Source organism: Lipophrys pholis, assembly GCF_963383615.2.
Source record: "Lipophrys pholis genome assembly, chromosome: 10".
Lineage (NCBI taxonomy): Eukaryota > Metazoa > Chordata > Actinopteri > Blenniiformes > Blenniidae > Lipophrys > Lipophrys pholis.
The window spans coordinates 3,844,270-3,869,120 of record NC_137640.1 but is presented as its reverse complement, the minus strand read 5'-3'; the positions used below and the strand labels follow the sequence as shown (position 1 = coordinate 3,869,120).

General features: G+C 42.4%; 1 protein-coding gene across 1 annotated transcript; it reads right to left on the bottom strand.

The window, feature by feature from the left end:
• Positions 1-3,193: 3,193 nt before the first annotated feature.
• On the bottom strand, positions 3,194-24,822 carry podn (podocan). Its single transcript, XM_080473452.1, has 11 exons — positions 24,637-24,822; positions 14,060-14,353; positions 13,886-13,979; positions 11,963-12,027; positions 10,037-10,146; positions 9,788-9,944; positions 8,995-9,110; positions 8,669-8,882; positions 8,130-8,573; positions 6,894-7,042; positions 3,194-4,236 (listed from the first exon to the last, which is right to left on the bottom strand). The coding sequence occupies exons 2-11, from the start codon at positions 14,333-14,335 to the stop codon at positions 4,098-4,100; spliced, it is 1,764 nt and encodes a 587-aa protein (XP_080329578.1). The 5' UTR covers positions 14,336-14,353; positions 24,637-24,822; the 3' UTR covers positions 3,194-4,097.
• Between the last annotated feature and the right edge of the window lie 29 nt (positions 24,823-24,851).

Here is a 24,851-nt window from a genome sequence, read left to right as displayed (position 1 = left end):
ACATCAAGGTTGACTTATTATTAGCTAATAAACACCAAAGTTCATCACAAAAGTTGACAATTTTCTCATAAAAAGATCATAATAATAATATATATATATATATATATATATATATACGACTCTTGATGTAGCCAACTGGAGGTGATGGTATTTTCTGGACTACAAGTCATACTTTTTTGTTGTCTTATGTGACTTATATTAAAAACTGAATATCAGAACATACCATCTTTGAGCACTAGATGTCACTGTATGACAACAGAAAGCTGCTACAGTATCACAGAAAAACTTCCATAACTGATGTATTTGACTGACAGAGCAAGAAAAATGTTTTGAAAAAGAAAACCCTTTCACAGCAGAATGTAAAGTAAAAGTGATAAAAAAAAATATGCAGCAGAAAAGAGAAACAGAGCAGCAGATAGGGTGCAGAGTTTGTGAGAAATGGTGGAGAAAAGCAGAGAAACTGTTATTGTAATGTAATCGTGGGCTAAAAGCACATCTGGGCATGGAAAAATAAATGTATCTTAATATACCAGTGACTTATATATGTTTTTCTTTTCGTGTTCATGGTGCATTTTATTTCTAAATGCAACTTACAGTCCGGAAAATACACTAGATTAAAGACGCCCAGCCCCGCCTCCATTTTCAAGGCTCAAATTTGAACAGACTATACAGTATCTGTTTTTTGTGGAGGCGTCAATATTTCGTACAGATGATAAAAACACTTGGAACTAAACACCTATGATGTGTTGCTAGTGGGATACATGCACCGAGACAGAGGCGCACACAAACTGAACGATACAACTGAAGTTGTCAGATGTTTTCCTCGTTACATACAGTTTTTTATGAAGTCTTCCGTCTCCAGTGTACTGATGTTCTGCTTCAGCGGTTCCTCGTCGCTCTGGTTTCACCTGCTCCCCCCACAGAGCGACATCCTGACGGCTTCAGCCATGTTTCCGACGTGTCAAGTGAATTTCGTTTGTGGAAAGTTTTGCGTTTTACGCTGCAGCGTTCTGAAGATGATGCCCGTTGAAACGGCAACGACTGAAACACTGAAAACGATGTAGTTTGTATGTTGGGCCACCAGTTGGTGCTGTTGGTTGTTTTTGTATTGAAACCACGCACACATGCTATAAACATTAACAATGGAGCCTACGCAAGAATTTGAAGCTGTTAGGGGTGAATCACAACTATAAAACTCCCAAATGTGGACTGAAAAACTAGAATATGCCATTCCAGGGGCCGCCATCTTTGTTATTGTCTATTTACTCGCCCATGTGCTGAAGAACTATTTATCGCGGTAGCGATGCGCAGTTGGAGCGCTACTGCCATCTACACGGCGACGGAGGCAGAGCTTTTTCGTAAAGTTGCGTTTTGAGAGGCTCCGAGCGCCGTTGTTCCCCCGAAACACAACTTCAGAACGTCGTCATTCTTGCTGAGGTCTGTGTGCTGTTTTTATACCAAACTCCAGTGACAGCTGGAGAGCTCAATATTAAAAACAACATATGAAAGAAAGAAAGAAATAAACACTTGTCAGGCCTATTTCCATCGGGAGGAAAATCCTGTGTCACATTGGGACCGATTTCTCAATATGATTGCGCATGAATATAATGAACCACCTGCTCCTATTCGACTTTTTATGTCTATGTAAAGATAAATAATTTAACAAAACAATTCTCCAGCATGACATGTACACAAAACATGTGTCCTCCTGCTCAGAGTGAATAAAACATAGCACTGAACAAATGATACGCCGGCTCCTCAACATATGAAACGGGGACTGCGAGGTGGACTGAGATCCAGTCTGATGGCAGCTGGGTTTTAATGTCTCCGCTGTCCAGTCATGATCACATCATCTTGCACAAACACGTCCACAGATGTGTGAACAGCGTTTACGATTAATCAGTCAAATTTAAGGAATGCGTTTTGGGACAGGGATTGGATTTATTTTGCGTAATCATGAAGATTTGTTTCAAGAGAACCATGTTCTTAATCAATAGAAGAGAGCGATCTGTACATGTAAAGCCGATAAAACAAGGCCACTCTTGGTCTTGTTTTTTTTTTTTTTTCAATCTAGGTTTGAGCTATCTGGAAATTATTTAAGCCATAGATTTGTTGTATATCTTTTAATTTTGTTTCAACAGCCTGTGGGACTTTGGAATTATTCAATTAATATGTATGTGGCCTAGTGACGTGAATAATTGTGAACACAGGACTTATGCAACATGCACATGAACTGAGAAAACAGAGATCACAGTGGGGGAGGAACCAGCAGCACTGCGGTCTGCCCCGGGGAGTCAGCCCAGCCAAGGGTTGGCCAAAGTGGGACATTGGGAATAATGTATATACTGAAGTCATGCAACAATGTGAACAATATAAAAAACTCTTGTTACATAGACAAAACAAACAAAGGTCCAACGAGACAACAGCAAGGGATAAAAACTGATATAAGAATGAGAACATTTTACATTTTCTAATAAAAGCATGGCACCATTTAGAAAGCCTCCTACACTGTGTGCTTCCTCAAAAGCCTCATTTCCACAGTGCCCCTTGGTGCCGGTGCCGGTCGGGTGGGGTCAGCTATCCGTAACCAGACCCGTATCAGTGCCGCGTTTCCATTACACGGGGTTCAGTTTGAAATGTAGGCGGGGTTATGAACGGTTGTGTAACCATGCAGGATGTGACGCCATAACGGGAGGACATTTTCAAAAAAGTTTACCTGATTGCTGCAGAAGAACTGATTGGAAATGGCTTCTTGCTGGGAGAACAGCGGTCGTCACGGACCAATGAGCAGATGGCAGTGTTGAAGCTCCTCCCCCTCATATCCGGCACATTGTGCCTGGTACCCCAAGTGGAGGGGTAGCGAGAAATGGTTACCAATGGTACCGGTTGGTAACGGTTCTGAGTCAGTGGAAATGCACAACAACCGGTTACGACCTGACCCGTACCGGCACCAAGGGGCACTGTGGAAACGGGGCTTTACAAGGGGCTTCGGTCCCTCTTGGGTTCCCGGTGGCGTTTCGCACTTCTGATTAACAGTTGGCTCGAACAAATCCGAGTACAAGTACTTACTAAATGCCATTGTCTTTCTGTCTGTCTTACTTTTGTCATTCTCATTAATATTAAAGAGTCTCTAAACTGTGGGCATCGCTTGTCCGCTCTTGCGTACTTGACATCAAGTAATACTCACCAGGATGTATTGGTGGTCTTTAATGAGTACAAGTACTCCTTGCTGCATGCGACCCAATATTCGATACTGGCATCGGCATCCCTCACATCATTTTTATTCTACTAAAGACAAGAAATGCAAACAGCACAGGTGTTTGATGTAAAAGACGAGTTTGAGCCGCTAAAATCAAAACCAAAACAAACTTTTCAATGCTTGTGTAAGAAAACTCCACAGGTGAAATTTTATTTATGTTCTTCCCTATAAAGAAAGATTATGAATTTAACTGAAAACAGGCCATAACAAAAGGCCAAAAAAAGCAACAGTTTACATGTTATTCCTTCCTTGTACATTATTTCACTTGAAATGTCTTGATTTAATAGATAAAAGTCATTTTAACAGTGATTAATCAAGCGTGTAAATGAAAATAAGAGTTATGTTTGACCTCACTGGAGATTTTTGCTGCACTTTCACAGGAAGTTACACTCACTATCTCAATGTCTTTGGTGTGGAAGGGAAACACAGACTGCTTCACAGTAAAATCAATTCCTTTCAGGACAGAAGCATTAAAACAGAAAAAAGCAGAGAGTGATGAAAACACTTGAGAGCTAAATTGCGTTTCTCTACATTCTTGGAGTTGATTAGAAGCATTTTCGTGTCACGCTTGTAATTGGAAAAAGGATTTTTCTTTAAAAACACATCTGAATGACTGACAAATGTCATTGACCATCAAAAACAAACAAGTCACCATCATCGTAACGCTAAGAAACCATAACCAGCCCAACAAAATGGAATCTATAGGTAATTTCATCTGGTATCCTGCACCAGAAATATGCAACTCTTCCTCTTTGTAACAAACAAACCATGGAAATTACTTTTAAAAAGCCCCTTTTCTACTCCTGATGTACACTGTAGTCCAAGAATTGAGCTTGTCTTATGTTTCCTCCTCCTCCTGCTCCTCGTCTCTCTTAAAGGGCAGGTCGTTGCTTCCCGTCCCGAGGTCCAACACTTGCAGGTTTGACAGATGCGCAAACGAGCTTTCATCCACCGAGTCCACAGATAGACGGTTATACCTGGGAAGAAGAAAAAAAAAAAAAAAGAGTAATTTCTTTTTATGGGATTCCAGAGGGCAACAGCTCGTCATACCGTTTCAGAGACGGCTGAAAGGCAGCAGGTGACATTTATGAAACTATCAGCATCAGACACTTTCACATTATACAGCTACCTGGCACATCCACCACTTATACTACACTTAAAGGTCAGATATTATACAGTTTATCAACAATTTCACAAAAGGGTCAAAGGTCCAACAACATTATATTCGTGTATTTTCCCATATCCACCCTTGGTCCTGAATTTCACCCTGTCTAAAAGTCCCTCTTGTGAGCTCTACTGAGAACAGGCTGTTTCTGTGTCTGTACCTTTAAATGCTAATGAGGTTTGTCTGTTTTCCAGTAGCGTTTGCGAGGCGACAAAATGGCGCCCTCGCATAATTTTAGAGGGCAGAGGTCATCTATCTGTGGGAGGGTCAGATGGTCTATTAACAGAGTGAGTGGTTATTTCCCCACATGATGTCATGAAGGGAAAAATATCTGCTTCACCCATATAAGCACACATTCGCTAAAAAGTGGAGCAAAGCAAAGACTTTCATCACTTCTGGGGCTTCATACACAGGCTATGGGGACACATACTACTGTTAGAAAACCATTATAAAGTGAATTTTGTATATTGTGGGACCTTTAATTGCACCACTCAAATATTTCCCCTGACGGGTGTTTACTGGATTCACATCCTGGTATTTGCCAAAACGTGCACATCCACATTTTGCATTAGCTATTAAAATATATACTCACGGACAAGCACTGGGTGGGTTTTGATTGGAAAAAAAAAACCAAAACAAAAAGAACTGATGCAACAACTCAAGCCTTCATAAAAGCCTGGAGGGTTTCAAGGCTTGTAAACATCAGCCACCAAACAGCCAGGCTGAGGGCTGAGGTCAGACCTGGAGGCGAACAGAACTAAAACAAGGATTGAAATTGCACGTCTGAAACTTTTTTCTCTCCGGTCTGACCGCCTCCCCTCCGGCCGCGGAACTCGTGGACATAAGCCTGCACTATGTGGAACAAGCCAGAGGGGGAAATTTGCTGAATGTGCAAAAGTTAAAGGTAATAGAGAGATTAGCGTACTGTGGTACTCTGCAAAATGAAGACCATGCAGTTTTTTGGGTTTTTTTGCTGATTACTGGAGCATCTGGGATCATTTTGCAAAAGGTTACTTCTATTATACACGCTTCAAATCACATACCTCAGAAACTGTCTTCTGAATGTCAGTAGTTTGTTTTTTTTAGTTTTCGTTTGAAGAAAGTTTCACGTTTAAGAACAATGATTAGTCGAACCTCTATTGAAGAGTAATAAGGAACAGACGTGATTTTTAACCAGTTCGTACATTTTGAATTCTATTTGGAGTGTGTTCCAGGCAGCCAGGGCAGAGAAACTAGTCAAGGAACGTTCAGAAGGAAAATGTCACTGGAGCGGAAGGAGTAGTGGCTGCTGGTTCTCTGGAGAAGAGAACATAGGTAGGAGGGAACCGGGGGGAAGTTTCACGCCTTCATTTGGTCCGCGTGGCGTTCAGATTCACTTTAGAGACCGGATCAAACCACCTGGAAAACGTCGTGCAGTTACACCAGCTGCTGGTTTGGGGGCGCTGTCGACCACAACAAACACCGACCAGAGAGGAAGTAAAGAAGAAACACAGCTCATTGATTGGTCCGGACTGAAACCGGAAGTCCCGTGATATAAAGTCTTCAGACCAGATATCAATGAGAGTCTTCCTCACTACTTCTTCCTCACTACTCCACGTCTGCCCGCCAGATATTTTCCAACTTTTTCTTTCTGCATCCGCTTCTTCTGATTTAGCTTTGTTTGTTTACTACCCAGAATGCATTGCGGTCTACGTCACATCCACTCACCCCGTCCGCCAGAAAGATTGTTTGCAACCGAAGCGAGACCGAGCATTTCAAGGGGACCAGCGATCACTTGGTTCGGTTCAGAGTTGTCGCCCAATAGAAATGTTTTACCCTGAAGAGACTCTGGTCTGGACCAGACAGGGGAACGTGAACACGCCCCGAGGTCATCCAGTGAGTGAACCCCCTCACGCTGAGTGACGGCCAATCAGCTCTCACATACATATTTTGTGTAGGAAGCAACGCTGAGCGCTCGTTTTGTTCTTCTTTTGTCACTCGATCGCGTATCTGCCTGCGTGTTTTGTTTGTGATGGCACGCCAAATGTAATCACTTCCTGCAAAACAAATCTACCCTCTGGTGCAAATGCAGTGACCTTGAAGTCTCCCGTCCACCTCGGGACAAACGCAGAGAGACAGACAACCACACACACTCACATTCACACCTCACATGCATGTGTTTGGACTGTGGGAGGAAACCGCACACACACTCGGGGAGGATGTGCAAACGCCGACACAGAAAGGCACTGGCTGCTATTTGAACCTTGACCTTCTCGCCGTGAGGCGAGAGAGTTTCATTCTATGCTATAAGTTATTACTTTATTGGCTTACTTACAGCCATAATGGTCAAAATTCGAACGTTATTGGCAAGTTTTAGATTGTTGGTTGCTACAGGCCTTTATGGGTTAAACAGAGGTTTATTTGGTGGAAGAAAAAAACCCATCAGAATACGATAGTTCTCAGCATAAACTAGGAAACATGGTCTCTTACCGGAGGTAGATGCCTTTGATGTTCGGAGTGCCTTCGAAAGCTGAAGCAGGGACACTGGAAATGCGGTTACTTTGCAGATAAAGGTACTCCAGGGACTCGGGCAGATCAGAGGGAATGTGTGACAGAGCGTTTCCGGACAAATCAAGCGTCTGAAATCGTGAGATACAAAATGAATAACGAGCATACTTGGAAGGAAAACCCTTTTTCCAGGGCATGAATTGACGCGTCGATGCTGTTGACATTGGGGTCACTAGTGGTTCTGTCAATCATGACAAGCCCAGCAAACGTGTTATATTGATAATAAACATGACGACTCGTGACTGAGTTTGCTCTTATATTACAGAAATCACAAGCATCCCGGTTCCTCAGATTTGTGTTCACATTTACTTCACTTCGATTAAAACAATCTTTGCTGAGGCCAGGCAGGTTTTAGTTCATTTCCATACAAAATATAGTGTATAGTTTTAATGAAATATGAACACAACACTGACTATAATCATAACTGTAGTTCTAATATCGGATGTGAAAGGTGTCAGATTTGTTGTTGGTTATGATTCTTGAAACTCTTTCAACAAACCCTTGCGTACACGCGGCATTATATTATAAATGACCTTCGTTGATGTGCCTTTCAGCTACGCTTTGAAATGTTTATATAAACCAAAACTAAACTTATCTTTTTTCCACTTTAATTCAGATCAGTGCGACCACAACCTAAAATTACAGAACTTTAATTCCACATAGGTTTGTACAATGTGTAAAACATAAATTAAATCAGGATGCAATTTAGTGTAAATCTTATAAACAAAAATATAGTCACAACTTAACAAATGTAGTATTTTATGGCAGTAAAACTATACAAAACAGCTCTTTCTTATTTTAATGTATTATGTTGCCAACGTCTGTTTTAGTTTTGTAAGTACACACGTCTGTTCTATTACTATTTGAGAGAAGTCAGAACTCAGTGAATGTCTATGCTATCAGTTTAAATCTGATTCTGACGTTGGATTTATCTGTAACTTTACAGATAAGTTGTATGTATAGTTAATATGATTTCTATAAGGTTAACTATAAATTGAAACAGGTGTGATTTTATGTCACATCTCCAAACGCTTTGTTTATATTGAATAGATAAAAAGTAAAAAAAAAAATCAGACCTTTTAGGGATTGTGGTTATAAACAGGTTGTTACCGCAGAGCAGCGACGTGTCCCAGAAAGAGTGTGCGTGATGTCACTCACTGTGAGCGCACTGAGCTCCATCCACGCTCCCTGATACACCGAGTTCAGCTTCAGCTGGTTCTCGCTCAGGATCAGCTTCTGGAGCTTCTCCATGCCCGTCAGCGCCCCGTCTGGCACGGAGTTCAGCTGGTTGTTCTTGATCTTGAGCACTTGGAGGCTGCGAGGGAGACTCATTGGTATCGACGAGAGGCTGTTCCCGGACAGGTCCAGGGTTTCCAGCACGCGCAGCTTCCTGAAGGCCTCGCGGTGCACCTTGGGGCTGGTCAGCTTGTTGTAGCTGAGGTTGAGCTCTGTCAGCGTGTACAGCAACGCCAAGTCGTTGCGTCCGATTTCGGCGATGGAGTTGTGCAGCAGCATCAGGGTCTTGGCTCGCCGTGGCAAACCCCGGGGAACGCGCTCCAGCAAGTTGTTGTACATGTGGAGAGTGTGCAGCTTCTTGAGACCCTGGTCAAAGAGCAAAATTGAACAAATCAAGACAAGAACGCAGAAAAATCTGCTCGTGGATTTTCCGGATGCGATGCAGCTGAGACGTGCTGTACCATGAAGGCGGCTGGGTGGATGGAACGGGAGCGCAGCATGTTGTTGTGAAGTAGAAGGTACTCCAGGTTGCGGACGGGCGTGAGAGCATCTGCTGGGATGCTGCGGATGGAGTTTTTCTCCAGGTGCAGCAGCACCAGGTTGCGAGGCAGCCCCTTGGGAACGACACTCAGGTTGTTATTGGACAGGTCCAGACACTCCAGGCTGCTCAGCTGACTGAAAGGAGAGCAGCAGACCGGTGCATCGTCACGTGATGTCATACTGTGTTTGCCTGTGTGTACGTCAGTCTATATTTCTTGTGGTTCATGCGTGACGATGTCCTCGCTACCTGAAAGTCTCATTGTCCATGCCCTCATTCGTGAGGAGGTTGTTCTGGAGGTACAGCTCTCTCATGTTGGATAAGCTGTCAAAGGCCCCGGCTGGGATTTGCTCCAGCTTGTTACTCTGAAACAAGAGAAATGATGGTTTAGTTGTAACCTTCCAGTCATCATGATGCTGAGGAATTGGATTATCTGACGTTAGAAGGGTTAACTGATCTCTGAGCTGAATGTTTTCAAGTGAAGACAAAGCTTTTGTTGTATTTTGGGTGTCGGTTTACACGGGAACAATGGTGCTTGAAGCCACTGAAAATGCAACTTTTTAAAAACACCTCCCAAGATGAAAAGTGGTTTCATTAGAAAATCGATCCACAGCACCCACTAGTGGCACAACAAAAAAACTACATCATGTTCAGCGTTTCTGCGGTTGTCGTGTAATTAGACATCAATTTACCAATTTGTCGGTCAACCCATTTCAGTTTGGGGTCCAACGACAATGAAAGTAAGTTTGAATACAACAATTGTTGCACTGAGCAGTGAGATCAGCCTGAGGATCTTTTCTCTCTATAGATCCAGTCACAACCTCAGCGTTCACTGTCTTGCTCAAGGACACTTCAACGTGTGGCTCGTGGGAGATTGGGAATCGAACCTGCCACCGTCCACAATAGATCCTTGTGGAGTTTGTGACAAAGGACATAATACAGAGCTCCCGTCACTTTCAAAGCCAGCCTCTTGTATTAAACTTTACTGGACAACAATGTTTTATTACACATGAGAAGAAGGGTTGTTTCAGGTGTCAGGTACCTTCAGATGGAGGCGATAGAGACTCGCGGGCAGGTTCCGGGGGACAACCTGCAGGAAGTTGCTGGACATGGTGAGGATCTCCAGACTGTCAGAACCATTGAACATGTGTTCAGGAAGCCCTGCGTCCGTCAGCTTGTTGTTGTGGAGATACACGGACCTGGTGAACAAGATCGCAACGCACGTGTCAGCAAACAAAACTGCGGCTGCCAGATGTACGTTCTTCCACAGAGGTTTATACTTATTCAGCACCTCAGCTTTGGCTTGTATCCGAATGTGTACGGGTAGATCTTCATGAGCTGATTAGCTGCAAAATCAGCACTCATCAAAGAGGGTGGCAAAGCCTTCGGCGCTGAAGTCAGCTGCAGGCACAAGAACGTAAGCATTACAAGACATGCACAGGTTTAAAGGATGCGTCTGTTTATATACAGGAAATATCATGAATGGTCAAATATTTTTCTCGTTTCCAAAAACACCTCAGCATTGACAGATTATACGTCTTTTTTTGTGAAAGTGTGAAAATTTATACAAAGACAGAGGACTAAACAGTGCATGAGCAACGCTGACGGACACAATGTAAATATTACTAATAATAGTCGAGAAACTTACTAGCAAACAGACTGATTGAATTATTGGTGGAGTTTTTTTTATCATTTACAGTATTTGTTTTAACGTGGGAGTAGATTTAAGAGTGGGCCATTTCACCTTAATAGAGTGCAATACACTTTTCCTCAAATACTGACCTCTGCCTACTGCCTTTCGCTTCACTCAACAGCTGTGAAGCAAGACACCAAATGGAAAAGCTGTGAACACGTAAATCATTCATTTTGTTGCTTTCTGACTCAAAAAAAACTACTAATAAAGTTCTGACAACCCCAGCCTTTGTGTGATATTATGATCTGATGTGAAGCACTGGGGTATTTAGCTTATGTACTGGCGCCACCCAGATTTTCACTTAATTACAAAACACTTAATCGAATCCATGCTTATAGCAAATAATTTATTTTAAAAGGCAATAGCACAGCTTGGAGGTCTTTTTAGGCAAGAAAATACTTATTTTTCATGGGGCATTCTGAGAATGTGGCTGGACCAGTAAAATGGAATATCCCAAACACTAAAAGCAAGCTGTTGTCCACTCCTACCATAACTGACACTAACACTGCACAAAATAGCCGTGAATGTAGGAATTTGACAATCACTGCTGAGATTTAAAGCTCTCTACTTTATTACATGAGTCATGGATTAAAGCGGCATGGGTGTCTTTGAGGCTTAGCGAGCACTTAAAATTCCTCTGTTCTTCCTGGATCCTGTTTGGCTATACATCCTGATGAAGGACCAAACAAATCTGTCCATCCTTTCTCTCTCTGGCTCACAGCGTTCATGGTGCTCAGTCATATTTCAGCTGTGGCCAGCTGGCAGGGCCACACTGGGAGTGATTATAGGAGCATCATCTTCATGCACAAGCAGCTGGAGAGTGAAGAAACCTCGGCCTGGTTTACATGGCAAGTTAAATTAATTGTGTAAATGATCAAATGAGTTTTGGTTCTCCGATTACATGACAATGGTGCTCAGAGCCACTGAAAACTAGGGCTGCAACTCACAATTATTCTGCTAATATAATGCAAAAAAACATTTTTTACGAATATTTGAATAATCGTTTTTTGTTGTTTTGCTTTTAAACAAACATTTTAGTAATCTTGTAAGTTATTAGGAACACAAGAGGACTGTGCATTTTACTGCATTTCATTTCAATAATTTCTGTAAAACAGCTCAAAAGGAACAGATTGAGCTTAATTAAAGTTAAAAAAAAATGTATCTTAAAAATGTTCATTAAACAACTAATGGATCTTGATCTCCGTCTCCTTGTTGATGGTGGAAACTCTGCTCTTAACTCTTCTCTGCTGGCATGTCTGTTTGGTTTCATTAGAAAAACAAACAACAGCAACCACTAGTGGCCTAACATGAGAACATCATTTTTAGTGCAAACACAAAACGTTAAAAACGACACGTTTCCCCTTGAAACGTTGTCGTGGTAATGGGGCCTTAGTCAAGCAAAAGAGAAAAGAAAGGAGTTTAAAAAAAAACAAAAAAACAAAAAAAAAACAATGAAAACCATCCAGTGGTTTGTGAGCACATTTCACTACAAGACAAACAACAAAAATATGCCGTGTGACTAACCTTGTTATTTGCCAAATATAAATACGCCAGCTGTTCTAGCATCTCGAGCCCTTCATCTTCAAGGCCTGTTCAAAAATCACACACACACAAAAGTAAACAACCAAAAAAAACCTATTGGTTAGAAATCAATACATCTCCCATCCAACAAACCAAAAGGCCGCAGTTGATTTACTCGTCAAGCCCCGGGTAACAAACCCTGCTTCGCTGTTGCGGGAGGTACAAAAACCAAAAGAATAGTTATAATTCACTTTCATTTGATTAATTGGGTTCAATGAAAACTGTTTTGTTGAAGTTGGCAGCGCGGTGAGGATCGGGGAATGTTAATGGACCACAGGGACCGAGTCGGTGTAGAAAGACACAGCAGATGTTGCTCACAGGTGGAGCTACATCTGTTTCCCTTTTTGATTTATTTTTCCCACTTTGCTTTGCTGCATGCTCCGGCCGTGCTTTGGGTTTATGGTTAGCAGTTTGTTTGTTCGTAAGAATAATAAAAAAACGATCAATTTTTTTTTAAAACTGAGTAAAGCGATATTGAGTTAGAGAGTCGACAATTCATCATCCAGACTTCCCTGTGAAACTGTTTCGACGTGCGCAGTTTGTCAAAAGCTGAAATGTGCAACGCGCCCCCCTGAAGGAGAGCCGTTGAAGGTTCTTCTATAATTTTAAAGTCCTTTTCAGCAGTGATGGAGCCTTTGTGGACGTATAAGCTGCCACAGGGACTAATACATCACAGGCTGTTTCACTGACAACAAGCTGGACGCTCCCCTGTTCCTCTTCACTGTGCAGGAAACATTGCAGATGGTTTTCAAAATGTTTTTCAGATTGATTCATCTGACCACAGAACAGTTTTCAATTTAGCCTCAAAGTTCTTCCTGCACCCATGCTGAGATTTGTAATAGCGAGTTCTATTTGTTTCTGATGCTGGTTCTGACAGACACACAGTTTGATCTCCGGCTTTCACCTTTGTTCACACACATTTCAACTTAATGAAAATATTCTCTGAACCATTTCTTCAATCTTTTCACTGGAAGCTGTGAGATCTTAAAAGTCTTTGCAATTTAACTTCTTTTTTTTTTTAGATTTGAACATTTTTTAGAAGCAAATTGTTCAGAAATCAAATCAGAGGCGTCAAACTCAGTACGCCGAAATGTAAAACTTGGACAAAGTCGTGGGCCGACGTTGATATTTATTGAAAAGAAAATCCTCCTCCAGATAAAACAATGAACCTTTTCATGTGGACTTGAACAAGTTTTGTTTAAACATTGAATGTGGAAGAAGTCAATCTTAATACCATACAATGTATAATGTAATCGTGCACACATGCAAGATTTAATTTCAAATTTAAAAAACACATCAATGGCATTCATTTCTTAAATAAAATAGAAATAGAAATCGTATTCCTCTTTTTTCATTTGCAACCTTCAGATTTAAATTTCACCAGTAATGTTTTTCCATAGGCTCATAATACATTTAAAAATAAAATTTAAAATAAACCAATTACCTCATGATAATATATTCATCAATAGATGTGCATCTGGGATTTGAAGTATTAGTGGTACCATACATTCGCAGTATAATACCAGTGGGCCAGCTCTAGTAGTGGTTTGGTGTTGCTTCACGGGCCAGAGAGTTTGACACCTAAATGCTCCTTTCACGCCCGGTCAAACTATTCTTCCAACTCGTTTTAAACAACAAGCAAACAATCTTCTTTAGACTTATTAAGAAATATAATTTGCTGTGATCAACGACCGGATACCTGATGCGACAATACGAGACTTCATCTTTAAACGTGGTGTCAACTGGGCGTTTGTTGAAAGTCAGCTCCGCTCAGCTGGAGCAGCTTGACTGGATTGAAAAGATGTGTCCCAACAGGTCAGCAGCCTGTCCTTAGTCTGTCTGTTGGGATTGTGTGGCAGTGTTTACCGTTAGTGGTGAGCCAGTTATTCTGCAGATTAAGCGTTTCGAGCTGATGCAGATGGGAAACGTGCTCCACTGTGATCTCTTCAATCTTGTTGTTCTGCGAGTGGGCAACAAAGCAACGTAAATACAACGACCTCGGCCTTCAACACCGGATTCCCGCGTCTTTTGTGTGACGACCTGAAGGGAAAGATGCCGCGTGTTATCTGACAGCTTGCTGGGGAACTCGGTGAGGTCCACCCCGGCGCAGTCCACCGCCCCCTCGGACGTGCAGCTGCAGTCCAGCGGGCATTCCATCTTCTCAGGTCTGGGCGGCACGGTCGTGACGTCCGCCTCGTTCGTCGGTTCCTCCTTCTCCTCCTCCTCCGGTTGGACGGGGGGCTGGCAGCGCACCAACACCCAGGCTACGAGCAGCACGCTCAGGGCCCGCAGGAAGGAATGCTTGGGAAAGGCCATGTCCGCTGCGGAGCGCTCCTGTTGCACAAGCACACGGACAGCGATGGTTAAGAAAACAACATCGGGTCACAGAGGCTTTTGTTTTCTGAATTCACGGCTGTGTGAAAGCTGCAGGCTTTTAAAAAAGCTGTGAGACTCCGAATGAATCGTCACTGAACTCAAGGTCCTTCTTGTGAATGTGTCAGTGGCTCTCTCTGTTCTCCGTCTGTTGTTCCTCTATCTGTGTTGTGAATCGAAGCAGGAGAATGCACAATAAAAAAATCAAAATGGTGTCAAATAACAATTGCACCAGCATTTGAATTTGTTGCCAGCACACTTAATTCAAAGATGTTGAAACTGGGAAGAGTTATCTGTGAGGAAATGGAGTTGTGTAATGATCAAATAAATCTGCTAGAACATCTCAGTCCTAATTAGATTCCTAACGGGTCGGGTTGTTGAACAAGTCTGTGCAAAACATGGATTAACATGGACGTCTTACAATTCACACCACACACACTCTTTAAAACGGTAACAGATGGTCTGGATGTTGGTGATGTTCAGACATTTAAAAACTGTCCTTCCTGAATTCAGATATTAGGATCTTACTTTCTTTGGGCCACTGTGGGGAGGGACCATCCATCTGTGCGTTAGTGCAATGTGGCAAAAGGCAGGGCGGGGACTCAGGTACAACATGCAATCTCCAAAAGGAAAGAGCTGCAACTAAAAACCAAAGTTGCATTTGCTTAGTAGAAAGTGTCAGAGGTACGGTTCACCGCACACCCATGCAGCTGCGAGTCACATATACGAGACCATCGAGAATTCTCACTTGAACCTCATTTCTCGTGCTCTTTCACATACTTTCTGATTTCATTTGGAAGTGTTCGAGACAGGTTTAAAAACATCCATGTTGACGATGACAATATCCAAATCTATGTGGAAAAACCGTGAAGCCGTGCTAAAATGATATGAGACCGTTTGGAAACTCCTTTGGTCACAGCTCACTGATGTCGGAGGTTAAAACTTTAACAGAGCGGTGCGGACTCACACCAACGAGCATTTACGAAACCGTTGATGGAGCTCACAAACATGCTGTGGAATTGTTGGAGAAAACCTGAGTAGCCGGCAAACAACCACGCAAGTGCAGAGAACATGAAACCTCTTGATAGTCTGCAACCATGAAAACGCTTCACCACCCACATACCTGCTCCAACACAATGAATCTGCATGAATTGATGAGCATCAACAAACTGATGAGTCACCAAATATCTGGTCATGTGTATTTATTCATTAATATGTATGTATGTATGTATGTATGTATTTGTATTTGTATTTGTATATGTATGCAGAACTACTTGCCCGAATTGCATGAAATTTTCAGAAATGATTTGTCATCATCCAAAGACCAATTGATTAGATTTTGGGATGTTGAATTCTAACCACTTCCAAATAAATCTTAAAAAACTGTAAAAAAAAAATGTCTCATACAAGATAATCTTGCAAAAAAAAAAAAAAAACGATTTGGAAAAAATGTTTGGAGCAATAACACAAAGTCTACGAAGGCTGGAAGATAAACAAATCGACAAATACCAGAGAGGATTCATTCGAACTTGAGATGTTTTCCAGGACCAGTTTGATGAGGCTCGACCTCAGGTCAGTGAATCGACCAATCGCCATCAAAAACATCCTCCCTGGCTCTTTCACAACACTCCCTTAAAGCTCCAAACTTCCCCCCAGCTCTGGATTTGTTTTCAGTCTCAACATTTGAAGCCGGCAGAGAAAAACTCCAACTTTCTGCTGGGAACAAGGAGCAGTTTGTAAGCTGATAAAAAAAAAAAAGCTCTTTTCTTTTTCTTGCTTTTTTTTTTTTTTTTTATTGCTCATTTCCTGCTCTTGGCACCTGTTGGCTCTAAACCCTGAGTTGGATGTGATTTCGCGTCACCGTGAAGCGGCAAGCGGTTTCGAGGGATGCTGACAGATTCAAAATTAAGACTTAAGAACCAATTTCTTCTTCAGGAAGATGCAAGCGGGAGCATTAAAGGTCCACAGTGTGCGTTTCAGACGCAGAAAACAAATTGTGAGGCAGGAGGGGATGAAGAACCAGTCGGGGATGAAATGATAGAAAAGAAACGAAAAGTCCCACTGGCTCTGGAACCCGTCCACGGTTCATGTGTCCAACAGCATGAAAAAGGAAGGAAAGCTTCTGGAATATGTGTCTGGTATTCCAAATCCAGGTGCACCTCTGACCGTTTTGTTCGAAGCGAGGCTCCGGGGATGTAGTGTTGGTCTGTCAGAGCACGTTTTCAGTCCAGACTGAAATATCTCACTGCGTGCATCAGTATCGGTTCCCGTTCAGGTACTTTCATCCCACACGGGACGGGACAAACTCATCTTTTCAGTAACTTAAAAGACTTGCTGGGAAAAATCCACTATTCCCTCATGAAGAACCTTCTTCTGGTGTCGTCTCTAAACCAGCTTCACCCATCAGCCTGGCAGACAGGTGCCATTAGTAAGTCCACTGAGCACATTATCATTGCTTTTCACAAATTTCTCCTCCGTTCAGTGCTCGGCGTCGCTCTTGGCTCGAGCCGCATGCAGCTGCTCCACCGTGGAAACTTACGCCACGGATCTGCTGGTTGTCGTTCCCGGGGCTAATGCCAGCGGAGGCTCAGAGTCAGTAAGGTGTTAGCCACATTCACACTCACGCTGCACTTCTGAACCGCAGCGCCTGGCAACCCTCCTCTATAATTTCACGGGTCTCACGCCAGGTGACTGAGAAACTTTCTAAATGCTTCAATTTTACAATCATACCACTCACAGCTGAAGGTGGACTATGTGGAGAGAAGAAAGTCGACCGACTTGTTGCAATGGCGGCATCCAGCTCCAGCGCCACAACGGTGTTAAGTGAGCTCTGAAGACCAAGTTGTTTTTCCACTTATATTCGTAAAGACGTGCTGCATGCAAAGCCACTGGATCTTATGTACCCGAGGCAGTGACGGCGCCACGACCCGAACTGTGGTCGGTTGAACTTCCTGTGTTACCAAACTATCATTTCTCATAAAAAACACAACTGACATAAACATCTGGAGATACGAGCGACAGCTATACACCACGTTCTTTATCGCTAATACACCAAAATTACATAGCTACTTCAATTCTTGAAAGAAATTTACCCAGAACGCCAACTTTTGTTGCGTTTTGTGTGTCCGTCTACACAACGACGGTGCTTGGAGTCACTGGAGACGCAACTCCTCGAAAACGGCTTCCCATGTGGAACATTTTGACTCCGTCACCATGGAAACGGGGGAAAACGCAACATTCGTGTAAAAGGCGGAAACACCTCGACTGCACATGCATCATGGCCGTAGTAAATAGTGGTTCTGCACATGCTCAGTAGATGAACTGTAACAACAATGCTTACTTCAGAGTGTCATAACTCCCAGTTCATGTTCTCCTGGGACTTGGTAGTTTTATTTTGACAGTCACCATAATAACAGGTCGTCTGTCCACTAGAACGTCCGTGTTCTCCCGTTGTTAATGTTTAGAGCTTATTGTTGTCTGCATGCATGTGTGTGGTTTCATTTCAAAAACAAACAACAGCACCCACTAGTGGTCGTACATGACAACTACATTGTTTCCATGTAAATGATCATCATTTTCAAAACATTGCTGTGTGATTGCAACGCCGTTCCGAAACAAAGTCCATGCTCGTTTACTTGTAATGTTGTCGTGGAAAAGGGTGTGAGTGTATTCTAAAATTGTCCAGGGTTGTGAAAACACACCTGATTCACTCTTGTCATGGCATCATTTAAACCTTTTTTTTTTTTTTGGACAACATATTTAATCTTATGTCTGCTACACACGCCTTTAACAATCTTCAAAGTTCACGGCGAGCTGCACTGTACAACATGGATTTAATGCACAATGAAAACTGAAGCTGATTTGCAGCCTACAACGGCGGCGAGATGGCGCAAGAATAAAACTTCAAAGGTAAGTGTCATCCATTCACAAAAAAGAAACTAGTGAAACACAAACGGAGCCTTCAGCGTTGTGACATTTATGTGTTTGGAGAGAAATCCCCCAAAAGTTTTTGTTTACATACTTTTTCTTTCAACGCATTTTGCCATCATAGCTGCAAAGCATCGGTTTAGGTTTATCAGTACTTCGTTTCATACTGTATTTCTATTGGTTAGCAGCGGCGGTCACCATCACCCCGAGTTTCTGACGTTTGAATTTTAATACAGGTTGTCTTTGGTCACAAGACTATGACGACACGTTCGTGAACCAGTCTCACAGTGCGACGTAGGACCAAAGATTTAGGGGCAAAACCAAAGATATCACCACGAGTCTCTCACAATTGTTATCTTTCGTCTGGGAAGACCGAAAATCCCACCGGGTGTAGCTTCAAAACGTAGAAATAAAGCCACTGCAGTACACAAGCTTATCACATGTATTTAAGGAATGTTTTACCTTTTACAGAACTTCAGGGGGACATTTTTAAGAAATGTGTGGTTGACTGTTATTCAAATACAAATGGAATTTAATTCTGTTTTTTTATCCCCTGATTTTGAAAAGCCATTAAAGAAAAAGAAACCAAAAAGGAAAGAAAAGAAAATATCTTCTACAATTACCAGTTAAAAATGTCCATGTCATCAGTATTTTGAAGTAATGCCCTTAAGAGTTAAAGTACTCATCTACATTTTTTCAATTTGCAGACGTTTAAGGAAACATTGCCCAGAGTGTTTGGTGCATCCTGAAAAACAGGATTTTAACATTAATCAGTTTTAGGGGTTAGTTTTTAAGTCTGAGTAAAAGAAGTGACAGAAAACCACCTTTTTAAAGGTCTCTCATTGTAACAACTTGCCATTTTACCCTTCAGTCTTATTTTCTTTTTTCTTTTTCACCGAGAGATCAACCGTGACATTTTTCAGGAGTGTGTGTATGTGTGTGTGTGTGTGTGTGTGTGTGTGTGTGTGTGTGTGTGTGTGTGTGTGCGTGCGTGCGTGCGTGCGTGCGTGCGTGCGTGCGTGCGTGCGTGCGTGTGTGTGTGGGCTCGTGAGACCTCCGGGCTTCCTGAAATGGGAATCTGTCTGGGAAATCTTACTTGTGTGTATTTGGTGAAGGTTTATCAATGAAAATATTTTAACCGCTTAGTCATTTTAGGGCATATGGGGTTGGTATTTTCATGTTTTATTGCTGGTTCTGTTTTTTGTTTTTTTTTAAATACCTTGCTTGTTATAGGTCATTTAAGTGGAAATTGTCTACATGAACTGTATATGCCTCTTCTAATTACCCTTGCTGATGAACGTTGGGGGAAGGTTATGATTTTGTCTGTATTTATTTATTTATCTATTTACTGGTTTGTATTATTTTTCCAACTTTTCGCAAAAATTATTAACCCAAATTACATGAAATCATCAGGGATGATTTGCCATCATCCAAGGACCAACCAGTTAGATTTTGGGACGTTAGCGGCAATCAGTTTCTGAATAAATCCCCAAAAACTGCGAAAATGTTTTTCCTATAAAAAGCAGATGAGAGAGGCAGCTCAAAGGAGATCAGCGTCTGTTGCCATGGAGACCCTCTTTGCTCAGTGTTTCACACAGTGATGTAGCTACCTGACAGGTTACTTAGCATCGATATGAGCTAATGGCTAACATGCTTGCGATGCTAACTGGGTTCCGCAAGCAAATGTGGCGAAGGTTGGCGAAGTCTGCGCTCTACCGAGTGTAGCTCTAGTTAGCTTTGTAATTCACTATCAAATCAATCCCAAAAATTATTGCAATTGCAATTAGGGATGTAACAATAACGATGCTAGTACTGGATATCGTGTCCGATACTGCACTGAGTACTCTTACTCGTGAAAGCTCCCTGATACTACCTGGCGAGTATTACAAAATGACATCCGTCAGCAACGTCAGCAGGTAGACTAGAGAGGACGAGATTCTAAACGTAAGACAGACTGTAAATTATTTTCTGCTAAAGCATAAAGAGGAGGTGAAAGATAGTTCGTACAACGATAGTAACTTAAACACCAGAGACATGTGTACCAGCAGCGTTAGCTCGATGTCGCTCTGTAGTTCTGAGCTGTGCTACGTGCCACATGCTAAAGAGTTTTGGGGCTCACACACCAGTGGTGCTACTTGCTAAACACGATTAAAATTGACTGATAGACTCATTAACAGTGAGCTCAATCCCTCGTTCTGTAGTCTACAGTACACAACCCTAACCCTAACCACAGTGTGTAGATAGACGCTAAGCACTGCGTTATGTGTACTGCAGACTGTCAAGCTGTTGGGGGTGAGCGCAGCGTCGACAGAGGCTGTGGCGAGGTGGTTCATGGCAACTGATAGCCTTAATGTACCATTTCTGTATGAAGTTTAGAATTTATGGCATTTAATAAGTACTGCTATTGGTGTTCGGTATCGGCAAATAACAACTGGTTAGTAAACGTATTTGCACTTGTCCTTTAAAAAAGTGGTATCAAATCCCCAAATTCAATTATACTCCACAATATTAGAAGAGGCTGCAATTTTTCCACTTTAAATGCATCAATATGAATGTGCAACAGAAATACCATCACATTAGCCTCCATCACAAGGGAGTACGACATAAAGAAATATTCCTCTTCAAACAAAACAAATCTAAAAGAGCAAAAGAACATGACACACAACACAAAATATTTGCCAAATGTTTCTTTGCAAAAGTGGTGGAAACGGTTTTTCACTCAATTGAATCAATATGGTGCAACACTGGACATTTTCCCACAAAAAAACAATGAACTGTGGTTTTGTTCCAGCGTGGACAGAAACAACTAACCAAGAATGAGGCTGGGCTTTGTTTGGTCTCAGCTAACTTTACCATGTCTGGTTTAAGAGCTCAAATGATCACAGAGTTTTGTTTTTTTTTCCTTTTACAGCCATATTGGAGACGGATTTGTTAAACCAAAATAAAGAACTTGAATTTATCATCTGTGTGATGGGAGAGAATAATTCCCACTGACATACACATACAAATACAAAGTCAGTGCTGTTTGGACAATAGTCACAAACACAGGCCTTCATTAAAAGCTTTTAGGTCAAATATATGTCAAATCCATATTAACTAACCAAAGCCACAACAGCTTCCTCTGAGGCGGCGTTTACACTACAACATTTGAAGTGAAAACGCATCGGTTTTGCTTTTTCATTTCAGAAAGGTTTTGCGTTTGTACAACAACGTTTTGAAAGCATGGTCCGTTTACACAGAAATGTCAAAAATGCTGAAAACAATGTAGTTTTCATATTGGGCCACTAGTGGGTGCTGTTGTATGTTTTTGTAATGAAACCACACACATATGTCTGAATAGAGAAACATTAACAATGGGAGAACACGGATATTCTAGTGGACAGACGACCAAGTTGGATTGTTATTGCGGTGACTGTCAAAATAAAACTACCAAGTCCCAGCAGAATATGGACTGGGAGTCTTGACACTCTGGAGGAAAACATTGTTCTAATCGTCCATCTACTGAGCATGTGTAGAACAACTATTTACTATGGCTGTGGTGTGCATGCGCAGTAGCAGCATTTCAGGAAAAATTGCATTTTCCGCTGTTTACCTGGAATCTGAGCATTTTTGAAAGTTCCACCTTGGGAGCCATTATCGAAAAGTCACATTTTCAGTGTCTCCAAGCACTGTGGAAACAAAAGCTATGGATTTTCACCTGAAAACCTTGTGTAAGTGGGGCCTGAGCTCCAGTACTATTATAAAACTATGGCCGGGCAAAGCAACACACCCCACGGTGGCCATTCAGATCATCTAATTGGTTGTTACTGACGTTGGCGAATAGCAGTCATAGCTGTAATTTAAAGCCCCAAAAATTCAAAACAAGATTTTAGCTTCATTTCTGGTACTGCTCTGGTAATTTAATGAGTCCGCATTTGAACATCCTGGTCACTATGATAAATGGCTAAAACCCAGAGGGACTCATCCACGGGTGAAAATGAACAAGGTGATGAGGAACAGAGAGTACAAACTAGAATGACGGTCATATTATAGTGCAGTAATGGAGCTGCGCCTCCACACCGGCGGCTTGTACCTCCGCACGGGAACAAGAGGAGCTCGACTAGAGTAGCCTGTTTGGGTAGTTTCATATTTAGAAAATAGTGACATTGTCAAAGAAGAAAAAAAGTGACATTTCTGCAGTTCTTTTGCTTTGAAAATGTGTGCTGTCACAATGCTGAGTCCCTCCAAAGCCAAAGTTTGTGGGTGTTCGAAGTTCAGAAACAATTTTCCAAATATGTATCTGCTGCTGGTGTGGAGTTCAAACCACTGCCAAACAGTCTGGAAATGATTGACTTAAATGCTTGATGCCAGACGGTCTCCCAGAACCCTGAAATGTTACCCAAGGTATCAGAAAGACATTACAATCATTTGATCTTCATGGTATATATATATACCAATATCAACCAATATATATGTTGATATATACCAATATCAACATATATATCAACATCCCTGGACATATATATATAAAGGTCCTCAAATATTCCAGAGTTGCAACCAAGAACGACATCAAATTCAGTGACTTAAATGACAACAACTGTTATAACAGAAGTGACTAGAGCAGTTTTTACAATAACAACCTAGAGTGAAAATACATACATACATACGTACATACATACATACGTACATACGTACATACGTACATACGTACATACATACATACATACATACATACATACATACATACATACATACATACATACATACATACATACATACATACATACAAGTGCACAATGTTGCTCGGTGCTCCTGAAAATGAAACTTTTTGACAATGCTCCGACATTGTCTCCATGGAAACGGGAGAAAAAGCAATTATTTGAAAGTGCCCTGGCTCAGTCACCACGTATACGGTGGAAACGCCTGTATTGCGCATGCCCACCATGGTTGTAGTAAACAGTTAATCTGCACATGTGCAAGTAGATGGAAAGTATCAACGACGTTTGTGTCCAGAGTGTCACGGCTCCCAGTGTGGTTTAATTGTTGACAGTCACCATAGGAGACCCACAGCCCCCAGGCCCCCCCAGCCAGGGACCCCTCCCCCCCAGGGGACAGCCTGACCCCCACCCACTAATAGGGCAGACCCGACGCCATGGCCAAGGCCTGCACCGACCACCAACAATCTGGGTGTCATATGGCGGGATGGCAGGAAGCCCCGAGAGGTGACGGGGGGGCCCCCCCCTCTGCACACCCAGCCCTGCCGCCACCACCCAGCCTGTGGTGTCGATTTTAAACAACCGTAGCTTTGTCTGAAATGTCCAGCTCAGCAAATTTGGCACATTTTTGTGACCCGAAAAGAACCTTACCCTCGAACAAGCCTTTTGCTTTAGTCGGCAATAAAGCAAAGGGGAGGATTTCTTGATGAGATGCTCCGGACGGGCGAATAAAGGACAGAAGTCGCTCTTTTATGTGCAGGTGCATTGGTACGATTGTAGGAAACGGCTTTGATATGGAAATACTTCTTAGGCCTTACCCTGACCTTAATATCATCAAAATGATTGAGGGTCCAGATATGGGAGAATAAAACGCATCTCAATCTTCACTGCCAATCACTTCGTTTGAACCAACACTGATCTAAGTCAGAAGAGGTTCACATCGTCGTGCGAAAGGGTGAAAGCCCGCTCTGTTTCTGAAACATCAGTCAATAACTGCAAGGTCAATTTAAAACGAAAATAAGCATCGCGAGTCATAAAGGAAGTGGCAAAAAAGTGGAAACCTTTGGCTCGTCGGTGATAAATAAAAGAATACAATTGCAGTGTTTTGCAGTCTCCCTACAGGAGCAAGGATAGTGGTGTTTACAGGCTCTAATGTCATCGTCCCCACCGATAAGAGAAACGTTTCCCTCAAGGCAGACTGCTAAAAGCCCCCACTGCTCATAGTACCACACCACAGAGGAGAGAGCGGCACGCCCACGGGAAAGGCAAATATTTTACAGTGTCGACCCTGGACGGAGTGAAGTCATGAAAGTATCCAGCGGTCAAAGGGAAAGTTAAAACCCCACTGTGAGTAAGCAACAACAAAAAAAAACTCTCCTTGTGTTTTTTCAAAAGAGCTTCTCAGTAGAATCTGTGGTGCATTTTAAAAGCCATCATCTAGTTTTCGTGCTGCACTGCTCTGAGCGAAGAGTCGGACTGTCTCAGATTATCATGCACGTGTGAGTGACACTGACAGCTCCGGCTAACGTTTACAGCCCGCTGATTTAAAGACATGCAGCTGCCGTATCAGACAGAAAAAAAAAAAAAAAAACCAACAACAACGCTGCGGTCTGAGTACTTTACCCCCTCCAAACCACACTAGCCGGAACGCGCTGAAGTCTGACGTCCAGTCCAAACACAAGTTGTCCCATAGCACGACTTGCACAGCCACATCCAGATCACCCTCCAGATGTGAGACAGAAGTAGGAGTGGGAGCGGGGGTAAGGCAGGGGAAAAGAGAGGGAAGGCAAGAGTGAAAAAGAAGGGAGTGAACAGGGGAGACGGCTCCGAGCTGACAG

Excerpts from the sequence above, each read along its gene's own strand:
- podn (XM_080473452.1), bottom strand. The coding sequence starts at position 14,335 with ATGGCCTTTCCCAAGCATTCCTTCCTGCGGGCCCTGAGCGTGCTGCTC. Across the intron at positions 12,028-13,885 it reads TAACTGGCTCACCACTAACG|GCCTTGAAGATGAAGGGCTC; the intron begins GTAAACACTGCC and ends ATTTTTGAACAG. Across the intron at positions 4,237-6,893 it reads ATCAAAGGCATCTACCTCCG|GTATAACCGTCTATCTGTGG; the intron begins GTAAGAGACCAT and ends TCTTCTTCCCAG.